At 36.1% G+C, this 16,709-nt stretch overlaps 1 protein-coding gene across 1 annotated transcript in view; it reads right to left on the bottom strand.

The window, feature by feature from the left end:
* BTAF1 (BTAF1 RNA polymerase II, B-TFIID transcription factor-associated, 170kDa) overlaps window positions 1-16,709 on the bottom strand; it is a 106,814-nt gene that overhangs the window by 17,548 nt on the left and 72,557 nt on the right. The window contains exons 20-27 of the mRNA XM_006880333.1: window positions 14,595-15,021; window positions 10,395-10,585; window positions 7,570-7,723; window positions 7,044-7,153; window positions 4,821-5,022; window positions 2,937-3,085; window positions 1,278-1,430; window positions 161-282 (exon numbers count right to left, since the gene is read on the bottom strand). Of these exons, the coding sequence (XP_006880395.1) occupies window positions 161-282; window positions 1,278-1,430; window positions 2,937-3,085; window positions 4,821-5,022; window positions 7,044-7,153; window positions 7,570-7,723; window positions 10,395-10,585; window positions 14,595-15,021 (1,508 nt within the window). The remainder of the gene's footprint in view (window positions 1-160; window positions 283-1,277; window positions 1,431-2,936; window positions 3,086-4,820; window positions 5,023-7,043; window positions 7,154-7,569; window positions 7,724-10,394; window positions 10,586-14,594; window positions 15,022-16,709) is intronic.

Here is a 16,709-nt window from a genome sequence, read left to right as displayed (position 1 = left end):
CAACATGTGGAAATTTTAAGTTTATAAAGAACTTGGATTCCCATACATTCATTATTGCACATTTTCCTCCCTGACCCCAACCCCCCAGTTTGCTTTTTTCTTTGGGGAAAAAAGCTCTTTCCTTCTTAGGAAATTTTATTTTAAAACATTAAAAAAATACCTGTGACAATGATCTCCTGCTAAAATGCAAATGGACTGTAAAGTTTTTCCTAAACCCATGTCATCACATAAAATTCCATGAAGTTTGTACTTATTGAGAAATGCTAACCAGTTCACACCATCCTAGAAGGTTGGAAAAAAAGGGAGGGGGGGAGTAAACAGATCATAATTCTTTCTTCTTATAAAAAGTATTTGCATAAAATAGAAACATAATGAGATACCATCTCAACCCAGGAATAGTGGCAAAGTTTAGCAGGACAGCAAGCAATAAATGTTGGAGTGGATGTGGAGAGGTGGGAACTTTCATACACTGCTGGTGGGGTTGTAAAATGGTACAATCACACTGGCAGGCAGTTTGGTATAGCCTCAAAAAGCTGAATAGAGAAACTATATAATCCAGCTATTCCACTGCTAACCCTAACCCCAACTAAATTAAAACAGATTCAAACAGAGATTTGTACACTAATGTTCACAGCAGCATTTATTATTCACCATTGTAAGAACATGGAAATAGCCAAATGTCCAACTATAAGCAAATGGATTGAGAAACAGTGGTACATTCACATGATGGAATACTAGGCAGCACTCATGAGCAATGATTTTGAAAAATATGACACGACTTGGGAAAGCATTATACTGCATGAACTCAGTCTCATAAGGACAAATACTGCATAAGACCATTAGCGTAAAAAGAGAAGGTAATTAGTAAAACAGATATGAGAGCCCAAAGGGGGAAGAGGTGGAAACAGAGGGGTGAGGATGGGTAGGGGAAAATCACAGGGTTAAACAATTTTTTTTAGGGTTAAACAATTTGATGCATAGAGGGAAAGAGGAAATGAGGAAGACCTGGTGGGGATCTGAAAAGATGGGGTAATGGTGGGCACACCCCAATGGTGATTAATTTTATAAAACACAATGTATTGGAATGATTTTATGAAATATGTCACTGAAGGAGACACACACACACTCTCTCTCTTAAAAGAATCGTATTTGCATAGGCCTATTTCTTTTATAAATTAAAAAGTAGTAAATGGAAATAAGACAAGATTATGCTAAATCAATCTGAAAGCACTTAAACTAAACTTGAACAGTGACTATTCATAGTTATAAAACTTTACCTGCTGATATTTTCTGAGTTCAGCATTGATTGGTACTGGAATCTTATAATTTTCTAATTTTTTCCCATCTAACAATTGCTCCAAAAAGTGTCGCTCCTTAGCTTTCAATTGAATCAACTCTTCTGACATATTTGGAGGATCTGGAATGCCTGCCTAAAATGATTTTTTAAAATATATATTAAAGTACTATTCACAATGTTCTCATCTTGAGACATACCAAATAATTTCAATTTAATCAAAATACAAAAGGAAAGGGAAGAAATAATATAGTAGTATAATTTCAAACACTTAAAATAGTTCAAAAAATTTAACCAGTCTCAAAAACACTGTAGGATCACATAAGTGAAAACATTTAAAGTGTTTTAAAGAGCACAGTTAGAATTTCCTTACACAATGCTTATTTTGATAAAGAGATGGATAATTTATTTCAAATGGAGTATCAATACTAGACCTTCTCAATTTTAGTATTATGATGTCTAAGGATACTGGTTCTTAAAATATAGTCTGAAGTATCCTGGAGGTCTCCCAAGACCTTTCAAAGGATCCTTGAGATCAAAATGACAGTAAAACTAAGACATTTTTTGCCTTTTTCATTATGTTGACATTGGCCCTGATGTTTAAAAAAAAAAAATAAAAATATATATAGTTATTAATGTATAAAGTCTCAATGTTTATGATGTAAACATTGTTAAATTTTTAAAAAATATGAATGCAAAACAACTATGAGATATCATCTTACCCCAGTAAAAATAGCAAAATGTAACAGAACAGTAAACAACAAATGCTGGCAAGATTGTGCAGAAACTGGAACTCTTATTCACTGTTGGTGGCAGTGTAAAATGGTGCAACCACTATAGAAGGCAGTATGGCGCTTTCTCCAAAAGTTGCAAATAGAAACACCAGTTGACCCAGCAATTCCACTACTTAGAATATATCCTACAGAAACCGTAACTGCCACCCAAGCAGATATATGCACACCCATGATTATCACAGCTTTATTCACAATAGCAAAGTGCTGGAAACAACCTAAGTGCCCATCAACAAAACAAATGGATTGAGAAGCTGTGGTATATTCACACAATGGAATACTATGCTGCACTGAAAAATAAGGAACTCATGAAATACACAAAACGGGTGACCCCGGAGGACATTATGCTGAGTGAAATATCTCAGTCACTAAAGGACAAATACTGCTTAGTGCCACTGTTGTAAAACGGGACTGACATCGGGGTTGGGGGGGAGACTGAGAAAGATGGGATAAATTACGTATACTTCACTGAAACAGATGAGGGAGAGAAATGTTTAAAAGGGATATATGATTAAGTATTATTGTCATGACAGGAAGTCAGAACAAAGGCTGCATAGTGGAGTGAACTTGGGGGGAAGGGATTGTGTAACAATTGAAGAATTTTTCTTTTACTTTTCAAAGAGAAGAGCGAACTGGGTGGGGAGGGGTGGGCAGGGAGAAAAGTGCAACAATGAATGAATGGAAATTCGAAAAGTCTCTGTAAACTTTCACTAAAATTAATAATTAAAAAAAAAGGAAAAATTTTTTTAAAAAATAAAAAATGTGAATGCTCTTTTAAAAGGGTTACAATTCCTATGAATGAAGTTCCAGAAAACATTAAGTTTGTACATAAACCAAATGCTATCACTTACCTCAAGGGGCATGAGTCTAATAAGAGTTGCAAAACATTGTGTAGCCATGAATCTTACACTGTCTGTCTGATCACTCATTCTTCCCAACACAGGCACAACTAAAAGGACAATATATGGAACAATACCAACATCCAATTGTTCCATGACACCTGAATAAATGTTAAGGACATTTCCAAAAAGCTGTGATGTAGATTGATAGGCCAGGATTTTAACTTCCAAAAACAAGTCCCTCAATTTCTATTGTTTTATGAGAGAACAAATTATGCCTTTTAAGGTCTGATTCAATTTAAAGAGCATTTACATATTGTTCCTCTTTTGTAAACATTACATAACTTTCTTCATGATTAATAATATAACGCTTTTTATCTGAGGAAGGCTGGAAAAAAACCTTCCTAATATTTTTCTTCTTAGAGAAATGCTTACTAACTTCTGAATAAATGCCCAAATCGTGCTCGTTTCGGCAGCACATATACTAAAATTGAATAAACGCCCAAATAATCACTTTTTAAGGGGATATTCAGTGTCACTCAAAGATTAAAAATTTCAAATTTCCCACCAGAAAGAAACTGGACACTATGGGCCAAATTCTCCTGCAGTCTTTACCATTTATAAACCACAAAGTTTCTGCTGAATTGTTTTTAAGCTATCTTATTATTAGAAGTTATCTTTCAGATACAAGTTAAAGAGTATCACCACCTGCCATACCCCTGGCAAAGAGAGCATCTATATATATCTAATTATCTGACAATTTTGGTCATTTTTCTGTATTATGAATAAATTTGAGAACATACCTATATAGCACTTGATTAATATTAACAAAACAGTGGTTGTAAACCAAATGTGAGGCAGAGACAATTCAGTGGTAGAAATCTTACCTTCCATTTGTGATACCCAGGCTTAATTTCTAGCCAATGTACTTTATGCAGGCATCACCTGTTAGTGGAGACCTGAATGTTGCTATGATGAATAGGTTTTAATAGACCTTCCTAAATAAACCAGGAAGAGAGACCTAGATATACACTTCAGAAAAATCAACCAATGAAAACTATGCATCATAAAGATCTAATCTGCAAATGATCATGGAGGTGGTATAGGCCTAGGCAGAGATGGTCATATATTGGGAGCCAACTAAATTGAGATATCAGAGGAGGGGGAAATCTCTTAATTTAGAGATCAGTTAGTAAGAAAATAAAGAGTTCATAAAGTGTATGTGAGTCTTTTGCCCTTAAAATATTACAAAATTAACAGTAATTCTTCAAACATTTCCTATAAAAATTTTAACTGTAAAATTTATTAAAAAATTCATTTTGGGGGGATAAATTACATTATTTACTAAGGTACATCTGATACAGATTATGGTCTTTGCAATCCCTTGTTATACATCAGAGAGTTGGACAATGACTAGGGAAGATAGAAGGAGAATTGATGCCTTTGAGCTGTGGTGCTGGAGAAGAGTACTGAATGTACCATGGACTGCAAAGAAAACAAATTCACCCTGGAGAGGGTTAAACCAGGCTGCTCCTTGGAGGCAAGGATTCTGGGGCTTCGTCTGACATGATTTGGACATGTTGCAAGGAGGGACGGGTCCTTGGAGAGGGACATCATACTTGGGAGGGTGGAGGGACAGGGCAAGAGGGGAAGACTCTCTATGAGGTGGATTGATTCAGTGACTGGGGTAATCGGGATGGGTGTGTTAGAGGCAGTGCAACTGGCACAGGATACAGCAGGGTTTAGGGCTGCTGTACACAGGGTCGCTATGAGTCGCAAGCAACTGGACGGCACATAACAACAACAACAACACTTGATTATATCACTTCTATTTTGATCATCCTGAGATAAAAGTAATATACTTTTTGAATTCTTCACCAAAATAAAAAAGGATACAGGCAAGTGCCTCTATTGCACCCTCTTGTTTGATATTATCGTCAATTGCTCCAAGCCAGGGAAGAACTTTTTCCAAAAAAATATTCATTGTTTCCATAGTAGCTATTTTACTCATGACGCCTACACAGCGAGCAGCCATGTGCCTCACGGCAGTACTGGGATACTGAAGACACATGTAGAGATGAGGCAAATGCTGTACCAACTGAAAAAAAAAGTTTAAAGTAATTAGAATACTCATTTGGGAACCTACTGCTTAAAATCTAACTATAATAGCTCTTTTTCAGAAAGGTCCTCAGTATCCTAAGTGACTATGAATCCTACACTATCTCCAATTATCTATCTCTAATTGAGGCTGTTAAAATAGCCTTAATAGAAAAGAAATCTAAGTCCAAACTAAGGTATCCTAATTTTTTTTTTTTTTTAAAAATACGAATAGCCCTACTTAGGCACTCAATAGTGTCCAAAATTAACAAGAAACATGCCACAAAGCAAGATGTTCCTACTAAAATTGAGAAAAATGGTACCACATATCACCAACTCAACTTCTCATTGTCAGTGACTCAGACCAACTCATAGCTGATTCTTCAGTAGATTTACGAAGGCTATAAATCAAATAGGAAGAGATTGCTCATCTTTCTTTGTCCTGAGTGGTTTTGAACCTCCTGCTGTTGGGGGTACCACTTCTTTCCCCCCACTCTCCAATGCTGTATTATCTTTAATTTTGTCTTCATTCATATCAACTAAAGATCATTTCACACCGCTTTGTTTTGCAGTTTCCTGTCTCTCTCTTTACCAATTGTGAGGCAGATACCCTCTCCTCAGGGAAGAGAAATTCATGGTTTATTGCCTTTGCCAATAACAAAAATGCTGGAAAGCCTGCAGCAAAGCTGTTGCCATTGGCATATTTCACATGAACCACATCAAAAAGCTAGAATGTCTCTATATGTTAATGATAATACCAATTCTTCCCAGATTAGTACCTACAGTGTCACCATGCACAGACTACCACTGTCAAACTTGATGAAATTAGTAATATTTCCAGTCTCCAAATCAGTCTGAATGGTGTCATTAACCTTAATGAGAGGATGCGAGTAGTTGATAGTTTGAGCATTATAGGTCACTGGGTGTGGGAGTCCTTTTGTGACCACAAATATCCTTCTTACTTTGCACAACTTGTACTAGTCCTCCCCATGTTTAATTAATACAGTGAACAACAAATTGACTTTTGATGTCAGATCAGATGGACATTCCCTCTGGTCTTGTCAATGCTGATCACATCCATAAAACTAGCAAGGTATCTTCTATCAGTTCAGACCTTGCCATCAATCTTAATGAACTTCAGGAAGATCTTCGGAACCTCATCTCCTGTCAAAGCATACTTAAGTATGGTCCTTAAGAAAATGATCAGTGGCAGGCATTCTCTGTGATGGCCAGCAGATGGACGAAGAGCAAATACACGAGTCAGTGTGTCCAGCATCCAATGCTTTGGAACTGCTACATGCTTCAAGATGCTTCTTTTGTGAGCCATGGCTTCACTGGGCATGGAAACAAGGGAGGACCACTCCTTAAGCATAAGGCCACCAGAGCTCCATTCACCTATCACCAGTCCCCTTCATATTTGGTGGCTTAAATTTCAACTCAACAACTCAATTCACTGTTGTCGAGTCATAATTAGCAGTGTAATTCTCTACAGCCTAGGCCACCAGGGCTTCCTGGCTTAAGTTTAGGTACATACTTTTTACTAAGTTGGTAAAAGTGTTGATTTTGTTCTAGGCACTATACCACTATAGCAGATTCTATATTATGTTCCTAGGCTACCAAAAATGTTATAATACCATGAATACCATGACACGTCCCATTACTAAATGGAGAGTAAGAGTATGAATGGATTCTGTGTCTTCTTTACTAGTCATAAATCAGCAAAATTTTAACAAGAGAAAGAACATCCTTTACTGCTACATAAACAGAAAAATGTCATTCTTTATTTTCTACCCCTTTTCATGTTATATAAAAAATAGAGATTTAGAGCTAGTAACTGCTACAAGTGCTATATTTTAGTTGTCTACAAATACTAGTACTACACAGCACTCTGAAAAACCAGATGTTTCTCTATTTTCTCCATTCCCTCTCTTCTCCACTTAAATGAAAAGCCAGAGTTCTCTCTGCTGCTGGCTCACCTAGCACAGGCAATCTCCCTCTCTATATTTATCTCAAAATATTTACCAAGGGATGAAGTTCAGAATCCATTGAAGTTGCTACTGTTTCAAAAACTTGCAGAGAATTAACCAATTCTTGGGCAGGGCCATCTCCCTTTTCCAGGAGGGTCTTTCCATCTATTGAAATAAATTGTTTTAAGTGCATAAAACTTAGCAAATAATTGTTCTAAGCCTAAAATCCACAGAAATTGTCAGCATCTTCCTGCTTACTTTGGGAGAGTTTATTTTACTTTTTAATAGAAGAAAATTAAGACCCATGCCAATCTGAGTACTATATTTAAAGCAAACAGAAAATATAATGATGCATTTCAAATTCTCTTAAGTAAGCATGTAACAAACAAGAAAAACCAAGGAAGTTTATAGAAGAGCAAGAAGTTAAATAAAGTGAATTTTTTTTTAAATCACCCTTTCAGGTTAATACTTGTCTGATATAAGAAGATATAAGCATTTTTATTTTATAAAGATATACCTAATTGGTATACAATGAAATTGAAAATAATTTTTTAAAACTGGCTCAGAAAACACGGACATACCAAAATTATTTATATCAATTGTATTCCTTAATGGACCAACCATCGCATCCCAGAGATGTGGCAACTTCACTGTCATTTCATCACCAAAATGCTTCACTATAGTTGTCAAGGCAAATTCAGCTCCCCTCCGTTGTACCAAATAAGGTTTCTGAGCCTGAAATCAAGCGTTAGTCAAAAGGAAAAGACATGATGCATTTGAAATTTTATCAAGAGATTTTAAATTTATTGTGTAAGAAATCAAGGTTACCATTATCCAATTAAACTATTAGATAAAATTAACACCACTATAAACATCTCTCAATAATTAAATTTACATGGACATAACTTCCTAATTAGATTTTTGTGTTCAAAATAAGACATCATTTCAGTCTGGGAGGAAAAGAAAAATGTGTGCCTGCTGACAGAGACAGGTCCACGTGACATGTTTCCTTCTTCTCTCCCAAAGAAACTTACCAGCTAGAGAAAAAGAGTAGGGAGATAAAATGATCTATTCTGACTTATATTCACTTAAAGGATTAATAAGAAAATCTGTTTAAGATAGCCCCAGATCAATAACTTCATATTTAGCAGTAATAACAATTAAAAAAACTGTCCCAAAAGAAATACATATATATATATACATATTTAAAATTAATTTTAAGTGGAAGAAGTGTGAAAATTACAGATGCTCAAATATCCAAATCACAGTAAAATTCTTATTATAACTATTAAAGGGAAAAATAGTAGAAAAAGCCTTCAAGCAATTTTTTAAAATACAATCAAGACTTTGATAAGACAACCTAAAACAGGTTTATATTTTATAAAACCATATTAAACATATGTCTTTACTTCTAAATTAAGTTCCTATGTCGTTCAACCAAAAGAACTAATTATGGCTTTCTTTTTATTTTTAGTATGATTTAAAAAATCCTTGATTGTAGATTATTAAATAAGACTGTACTATCATGCAAGAACAAGTATATCAGTGGAAAATAAAGTTCCAGACTAGCTAGAATCTCACATACATAAAGCATTACATATTATATATATATGATGGAAGTACTATGAAAAAATGGAAAGGGATCAATATTTGATAGTGGGCTAAATGGCTGTTGGTGTAGAAAAATAAGTTTAAATCCCTTTCTAACATCAAAGATCTTATAAATTCCAGGTTGTATAAAAAGATGAGTAAAAAACATTTTCAAACTCATCTTCTTTGTAAAATGGTGCAACCACTCTAGAAGACTGTATGGCCTTTCCTCAAGAAGCTGAACGTAGAAATTCCATATGACCCAGCTATTCCACTTCCTAGAATATACTTAGAAAATCAGAACTGAGACAGAAATGGAGATTTATACACCAATGTTCATAGAATCTTTAGACACATCACAAGAACACTGCTACAGCTTACATGTCCAACCACAAGCGAATGGATTGAGAAATTGTGATTCATTCACACGATGAAATACTATGCAGCACTCAAGAGCAATGATTTTGAAAATTAGACTGGAGAGGATTATGCTAAGTGCATTATGCTTAGTCACATAAGGACAAATACTGTATAAAACCATTATTATATAAAGAGAAGGATAACTGGTAAAACGTGTAAGGGAGTGCAAGGAGAGAGGGTAGGAAAAGAGGTGGGGATAGGCAAGGGGGAAGTCATAAGGTCGCACAATTTGATGGGTGGTGGGAGGGCTGAGTAATGGAAATGATCTGATGGAGATCTGGAAAGACAGAGTAATGATGGGCATAGTTCAATGCTGATTAATTTCATAAAATGAATGGGAATGATTTTGAGAAACACTGTGAAGGAAGCATAGTGTGAAACATGAACTTTGTAAGCAAACCAATATAAAAATTTACTTTTTTAATAAAACAAAGAAATCAAACAATGAATTACATTGGGTAAATCTGCTGTAAAGATCTGTTAAAAATGTTAGAAAGCAAAAATATGTCTTAGAAAATTACACTGTACCTGACTTAAGGCATTTTTAATTACTTCATATGAAAATAAAAGTTGGACAATATAGGGGGGAAAAACCCAAACAATAAAAAACCCCCCATCCTCTGAGTATCAAAAAGAATTCTTGACTCTCAGAGGACCAATGAAAAGTTAACTTTCAAAGTTATTTAACATTCTCTGTGATCTAGTGGTGTAGTGCTTTACATACTGGGGTAAACAAAGCTAAAGGCATGTGGTTTGAATCCACCAACTACGATTATTCAGAATAAAAATGAGACATCCTGCTCCTGTAAGGATAATTCACCAGTGGAAGGCTGTCGTAAGTATTAACTCAATGGCAGTAGGTTTGGTTTATTTTGTTGTTGTTCTGCTAATTTATGTACCCACTATCAAGACAGATTCTTGTACAGGATGTTAACAAAGTTAAACTGGTAAGAATTACAAGTAAGAGAAATCTGAAGCAGCTCGGAGTTTTCCCAGACTGTTCTGCTGGAATGTTCTAAGACTCACAGCTGATCATGTAGTGGATTTTCAGAGGCAGTTAATAACATAGGAGACGAACTATCACCTGCAGAGCAATTGGTGGATTTAAACTGCATACCTTTGGGCTGCCAATGCAGCTCCTTAGTGCTAGGCCACCAGAGCTCCCCTAAAATTTAGTCCTGTTTACATCACTTACACAAATAAAATTCTTTTTTTTTCTATAATTATATTTTATTAATTTTCATAAACATTTACAGAGATTTTGGGCTTCCACTCATTCATTGTTGCACTCACAAATAAAATTCTTGAACCTGATATGACATTAGTTCTCAATCACTGGGCCAGATTTTTGTTTTAATATCAAAGTATTAAAAGGACAAACAAAAAAGCTAATTACCTCATCAAGTTCAATAAGGATATTTCCACTACTTCCAGCAGGAAGATCTGCTATTTGAGCTTTGACTGCTTTGGGGGTAGGACCTCTTCTGCTTGTGATAGCAAAAGCTGCTTTCTGATGCCGATAGAGTGTAATTATACCTCTGTGCTTGGTGACAGTATGATGCATTCCTTCTTTTTCTGAATTGGATCCTAGTAAGGGGGGGGGGAAGTTAAATAACCCTTTAAACACAAGACAAATGACCAAATACTTCCTTCTCCAAAGCAAACATTTTAAGATCAAACTTTAATTCTCAACTGTAATGTAATGACAAGTTCTGTAGATAATGAAATGGTAACAAAATAGTCTACAATACTTAAATGTTTTGAGATTGTATATAATCTCATATAAGGAGTGAAAGCTGTACAATCATACTTTCAAAGAAAAATAGCACTTGTAAAAATTGTCCCCATTATGCATCTTTTAAAATATATTAATTTTTAAACAATTAGTTTGTATAAGTTTGAGAAGAACATCAAAAAGTATTTCAAGCCAACTTTGTCTGAAAGAAATATCCAGTCATCATGAATTAAGAAAAAAAATCACGAATTAAAAAACAGTGCTGATGCGTATTGCACTAACACGTTAACTGTAAAGACTATGGCCTGGATCAGGTGCACCTTAGTCTCTAGACTGACTCTGTTGCTCTTCAGTATTCTGGAGAAGTCTCTGACAGCAGATTTTCCCAATGCAATTCCTCTTTTGATTTCTTGGCTGCTGGTACCAAGAGTCTTGACAGTGGAGTCAAGCAAACGGAAGCTGTTAACAATCTCAATCTCTTCACCGTCTATCCTGATGCTGCCAATTGGCCCAGTAGTGAGAATCTTTGTTTTTCTCATGTTGAATGTAAATGCTTCAGGTCTTACTCAGTTTCAGCAAGCAAGGTTCTGTCATTTGCATAATGCAAGTTGTTTTCTTTATTTTAAGGTATAATTAAAACTGATGACTACTATAGTCTTTAAGCTTACTTGAAGTCTTCATTTTCTGCAAGGTTGTTGAATCTTTCGCATGTCATCTATTAAATCTTCCTCTAACCTTGATGCTACATTCTTCTCAGAGTATTTACTCAGTAGAGAGACTGACTAGGTAATGTGACTACTTAAGGCTACAACCCTGAGCACACCTTTCCTATTTTAAACTATGCAGTTTTCTCTTGTTTTGTTGGAATGAATTCCTCTTGGTAGTCAGGTTCTGCATTAGCACATCTAAGTGATCTAGAATTTTTATCCCTTACAATGTTATGGTGCACACCAACTAAGGGCCTTTGTGTAGTTAAATAAAAATACAAATGGAATATTCTCCGCTTTCAGTCAAGGTCCATTCTTCTTTCGAATGTAGTCTAAACTTCCAGCTGCTCCAACTGTTTCAAAATGTTCTTCAGCACAGACAAGTGATCATATCCATGGGCTGCATTCATTTGTTGAAACATCCTGATTAGTATCTATCAATTTTTATTTTAAGCTTTCTTTTTCTCCAGTGTTTTCAGTACAGCTTGGAATTCTTCCTTCCATACTATTGGTTCTTGATTATATGCTACTTCTTGAAATGTTTGCATATCAATTCTTGTAGGCATATGGAGATCATCCAATCACTGGAAGAATTGTTACTTTAGGGTCAATCCTGAAATATTACTTTGGAGAAAGAATACAGCACCATTAAGAGAAGGGGAAAAAATCACCTTATTACATTTTAAAACAGTATTCAAAATACTTGATTTTTCTCCTCTTAGATTTTTCACATTTTTAAAATCTATACTGTGCCCAAGTTTCCTTTACCAAAATCTTAGAAACTAATCTTACAGGACTGAGTGGTGTGGAAAAACACTGGTTCTCAGACGACCTTACAAAATTCTCAGTTTCCATATAAATTCTCTAGATGAAAATGGAGTGGTGGTGTTAGGTACTGCTCAACAGATCAGGACCCCTAGCAACCCTATGAACAACAGATCTGAACTTTGCCTATCCTGTGACATCACCACAAACTGAAGAGTTAAGAATTATTTGCTCAAGGTTCCATGTTTATTGCGGCTTTGTTCACAATAGCAAAGAGTTGGAAACAAACCAAGTGACCATCAACAAACAAATGGATAGAGAAGCTGGGGTATAGTCACACAGTGGAATACTATGCTTCACTGAAAAACAAGGAACTCATGAAATAGTCTACAAAATGGTGACCCTGGAGGACATTATATGGAGTGATTATATCTCAGTAACAAAAGGACAAATATTGCATGGTGTCACTGTTGTAAAACGGGACTGACATTGAGGTTGGGGGGAACCTAAGAAAAGAGGGGACATAAAATGTATACTGCATTGAAACAGATGAGGGAGAGAACTGTTTAAAAGGAATATATGACTTGGTATTATTTTCATGACAAGAGTCCAGAATAAGAGCTGAATGTTAAAGTGAAGGGGGGGGGGGGGCGGCACCTCAGACTGTATAACAATGAAAACTTTTTTTTCTTCTTTTAAAAAAGAAAAGTTAACTGGGGAGAAGGGAGGAAAATATGCAACAATGTATGAATGGAAATCCAAAGTCTCTGTAAACTTTCATTAAAATGTCAATTAAAAAAACATTTACAAGAAAAAAAAGATTTGCTAAAGGTAACAGAGTTCATTAATCTCATAATACATGTTGTTGTTGTTATGTGCCGTCGAGTCGCCTGCGACTCATAGCGACCCTATGTACAACAGCCCTAAACTCCGCTCTGTCCTGTGCCAATCGCACTGTCTCTGACACACCCATCCCAATTATCCCAGTCACTGAATCAATCCACCTCATAGAGGGCCTTCCTCTCCTGCGCCGTCCCTCCACCCTCCCAAGCATGATGTCCCTCTCCAAGGACCGGTCTCTCCTCACTACATGTCCAAAGTAAGTTAGACGGAGCCTCAGAATCCTTGCCTCCAAGGAGCCACCCGGTTTAACCCTCTCCAGGACAAATCTATTTGTTTTCCTAGCAGTCCATGGTATTCTCAGTACTCTTCTCCAGCACCACAGTTCTCCTTCTATCCTCCTTGGTCATTGTCCAACTCTCTGATGCATAACAGGTGATTGCGAAGACTATGGCCTGTATCAGATGCACCTTAGTCTCCAGAGAGACACCATTGCTCTTCAGCACTTTGGAGAGGTCCTTAACAGCAGACTTTCCCATGGCAATGCGCCTTTTAATTTCCTGGCTGCTGGTGCCAAGACTGTTGACTATGGAGCCAAGCAAACTAAAACTGTGTACAATCTCAATCTCTTCACCATCCATCCCAATGCTGCCGATTGGTCCAGTGGTGAGAATCTTTGTCTTCTTGGCATTGAGCCTCAATCCATATTGTAGGCTGCAGTCCTTGACACTCTGCAGCAGGCGCTTCAGGTCCTCCTCAGTTTCAGCAAGCACGGCTGTGTCATCCGCATAATGCAGATTGTTGATAAATCGTCCACCAATCCTGACCCCACATTTCTCCTCATAGAGCCCAGCCTCCCGGATAATCTGTTCTGCATATAGGTTGAAAAGGTATGGAGATGGGATGCATCCCTGGCGTACGCCCTTCCCAATTTTGAACCATGCAGTGTTCCCTTGCTCTGTTCTGACGACTGCCTCCTGGTCCAAGTATAAGTTTCGCATTAGCTTTTCAACAAGTATCCTTTGAATCAAAGATGTTTTTTAAGATAACATGGTTATCTCTAGTTATCTGGCTAACATAGTTTCAGGACTGTTTTATGATAACAACCATGTGGTGGTTACCTAAGTTAAGATGAACATCTGTCTCATTGATGGCTTGCATCTCATTGTGATCCTGTATATCAAACCTCTGACAGTTTAAAGGCCTATAATTTAATTGGCGCAAATTCACGTACTAAAAAGTTTTGTTGGTGAGCTCTGGTGGCCTAGTGGCAAGAAGATGCACTGCAGTCCGAGAGGTGCACGGTTTGAATCCACCAGATGCTCTGCTGGAGAAGGAGCGACAATTTCGTCCTGTACCAGTCAGATCCAATTTGACGGTACATACACAAAAAAATTATAAAAATAATTTTTAAAAATCTTTTAAAAAGTTATTATAAAATAGCTTTCTCATGAACTAGATTTGCATTTAAATTATACTTGTAAGTAAATGAAAACCAATTTAAATGGCTAACTATTTCCCTATCCCAAATGAAGGTTTATATACATACCTTTAGAATTTTCTTGGCCACTTTGTGTTGGTACTGGACATGTGACACAAGGAGTTAGATATGGGTCAACACAAAGTGAACTGCAGAGGTTTTTAATAATCTTTGAGTTGGGACAAGGTGTCCTTATTGTGCATTGCTGAAGTAGTTTAGCTATGCACTGAGCTGCAAAGTTTTGTACTAATGTATTTTCTTCTTTTTTAATGGTTTCCATTAACGGTTTTATGACAGGGTTTAATTTTTCTGGAAGCTGCTGCAGGCTTACAACCGCACATGCTGCAAAAGTATGCACTCTCAACTGCAGCACCTGCCACTCCTGGTTGGTCTCTGTAACTGTCATTTGGACCTGCTGTCGTTTACTATCTAACTGCTGCAACACTTGATGATTTAAGTCAAAAGATGATGTAACTTCATTAAAAACATTCGTGACCTATTAAATAAAAGAAATTTAAAATATTAATCACATCAACCTCAAGCAGACCATAATTTTCTAAAGAACAGACAGCAAGCTTTTCAGATCTGGTGGCAAGTTTCACAATATCTACTATTATTTTCACATTCCATTAACTTAAATAAACAAATGACTAAAATCTTTCAACTTAACTTTTATTCTCACGTTATGTAATATAATACTCAAGAAAAAAGTCAATTGAAAAGAATTATCTAATATGACTAATGATTCGAAATATTCCACTCAATGTCTACTTATTCTGTTGAACAAGACTTCTATACCAATTAATTATAGGATATCAAATTTCAAACTTCCTCTGAGAAATAGAAAATAAAGATTCTTTCAAACTCAAAAACTGTAAAGGTAGCTATTATTAATTGGTTAAGTACTGCTAACTGGATTATTTCCATTCCAGCTGGAGAATAAGATCATGCAATGAAGTCATTAATTATCAAGCACTAAAGAGCTCTGGTAGCCTAGTGGGTAAAATAATTTGCTGCCACTCCAAAAGGTAAAAGTTCACAATCTCTTTCTGAGAAATTTACAGTCTCTGTAAAACCACTGAAGGGTCAGCTGTAAGTTAGTTCTGACTTGAGGGCAATGAATCGAGTTGTTGAATTGAAGCTTTAGTGGCATCAATGTGCTTGCTATGTATGGGCTATGCTACTAGCCTGGCAATCTTCAGGAGAAAGATGGGCAGTGTCTTTCCATAGACTTACAGGTTTGGAAACTTGATGAAGGATCACTATGAGTTAGAACTGACTGGAAGACAGTGCATACAAAGCAGTGCTAACCATTATAAAACTCTTGCATTAAATTACCCAAAAATCTCCATGAAAAGACAGTTCTGTCCATCTTTTTAAATAGCTTTACTGAGATATTCCTAAACTACAAAAATCACTTTTAGGATAAAGTCCTCACCCAGAAAAGAAAATCAGTATTGTTGCCTTAGGGTTGAGAGGACAACATCTTACTAGGCCACCAGAGCCCTAATTCCATTATTAACACCATGGTACTAGCCCTTTATTATGAAAAACAAAATAGGCGTACAAATAAATCTTCTTTTATCATTTTATCTAGTTTATAATTTCTACTTTGTTCTGGTCTGCTTTAATTGAGCACCACTAAGAAAGAAGTAGGGTCCACAAGCATATTACATTTAAAAAAATGCAGCAGAGACTAATGTGGAAGATAATTATCTAAGTAAACATTACTATAACAAATCTGAAGTAAGTGCAAGGAGCTATGGAAATACAAACAGGTTGCCTAAATTTTCGCAAGGGAAGAGATTAACAGAAGGCTGCCAGGGGTTAATATTATACTATGCTTTTAAAGAATAAGTAAGTTAAAAGCTGTAAGGGTATCTGCCAATAGCCAAAGTAAAATAGGTAGTGGAAAGAGAGCACTGTTAAAGGCTAAAAACCATTAACATAAGTATAGGATGCAAATGGTCAAGTGTCAAATGACAAACTTGGGATGAGGGTAGAAATTGATAGCAGGGAATTCCTGGTAAAGCAAACAGGTATTCAGCCACAGAAGGGAAAAATGTTAACTTCTGAGATTGGAGGCAGTGTGAGAAATAATGATGAGAAAAGAGAATCTGGAGATGGTGTTGAAGGAAAAAGGAAAAACTAATAAGCACAATTATCCTCCTGTCTTAGACAGTA

This window comes from Elephantulus edwardii, unplaced genomic scaffold (genome assembly GCF_000299155.1).
Source record: "Elephantulus edwardii isolate Elephantulus edwardi_28Jun2011 unplaced genomic scaffold, EleEdw1.0 scaffold00007, whole genome shotgun sequence".
Lineage (NCBI taxonomy): Eukaryota > Metazoa > Chordata > Mammalia > Macroscelidea > Macroscelididae > Elephantulus > Elephantulus edwardii.
The sequence above is the reverse complement of the archived record's forward strand: the minus strand, read 5'-3'. Positions and strand labels throughout refer to the sequence as shown.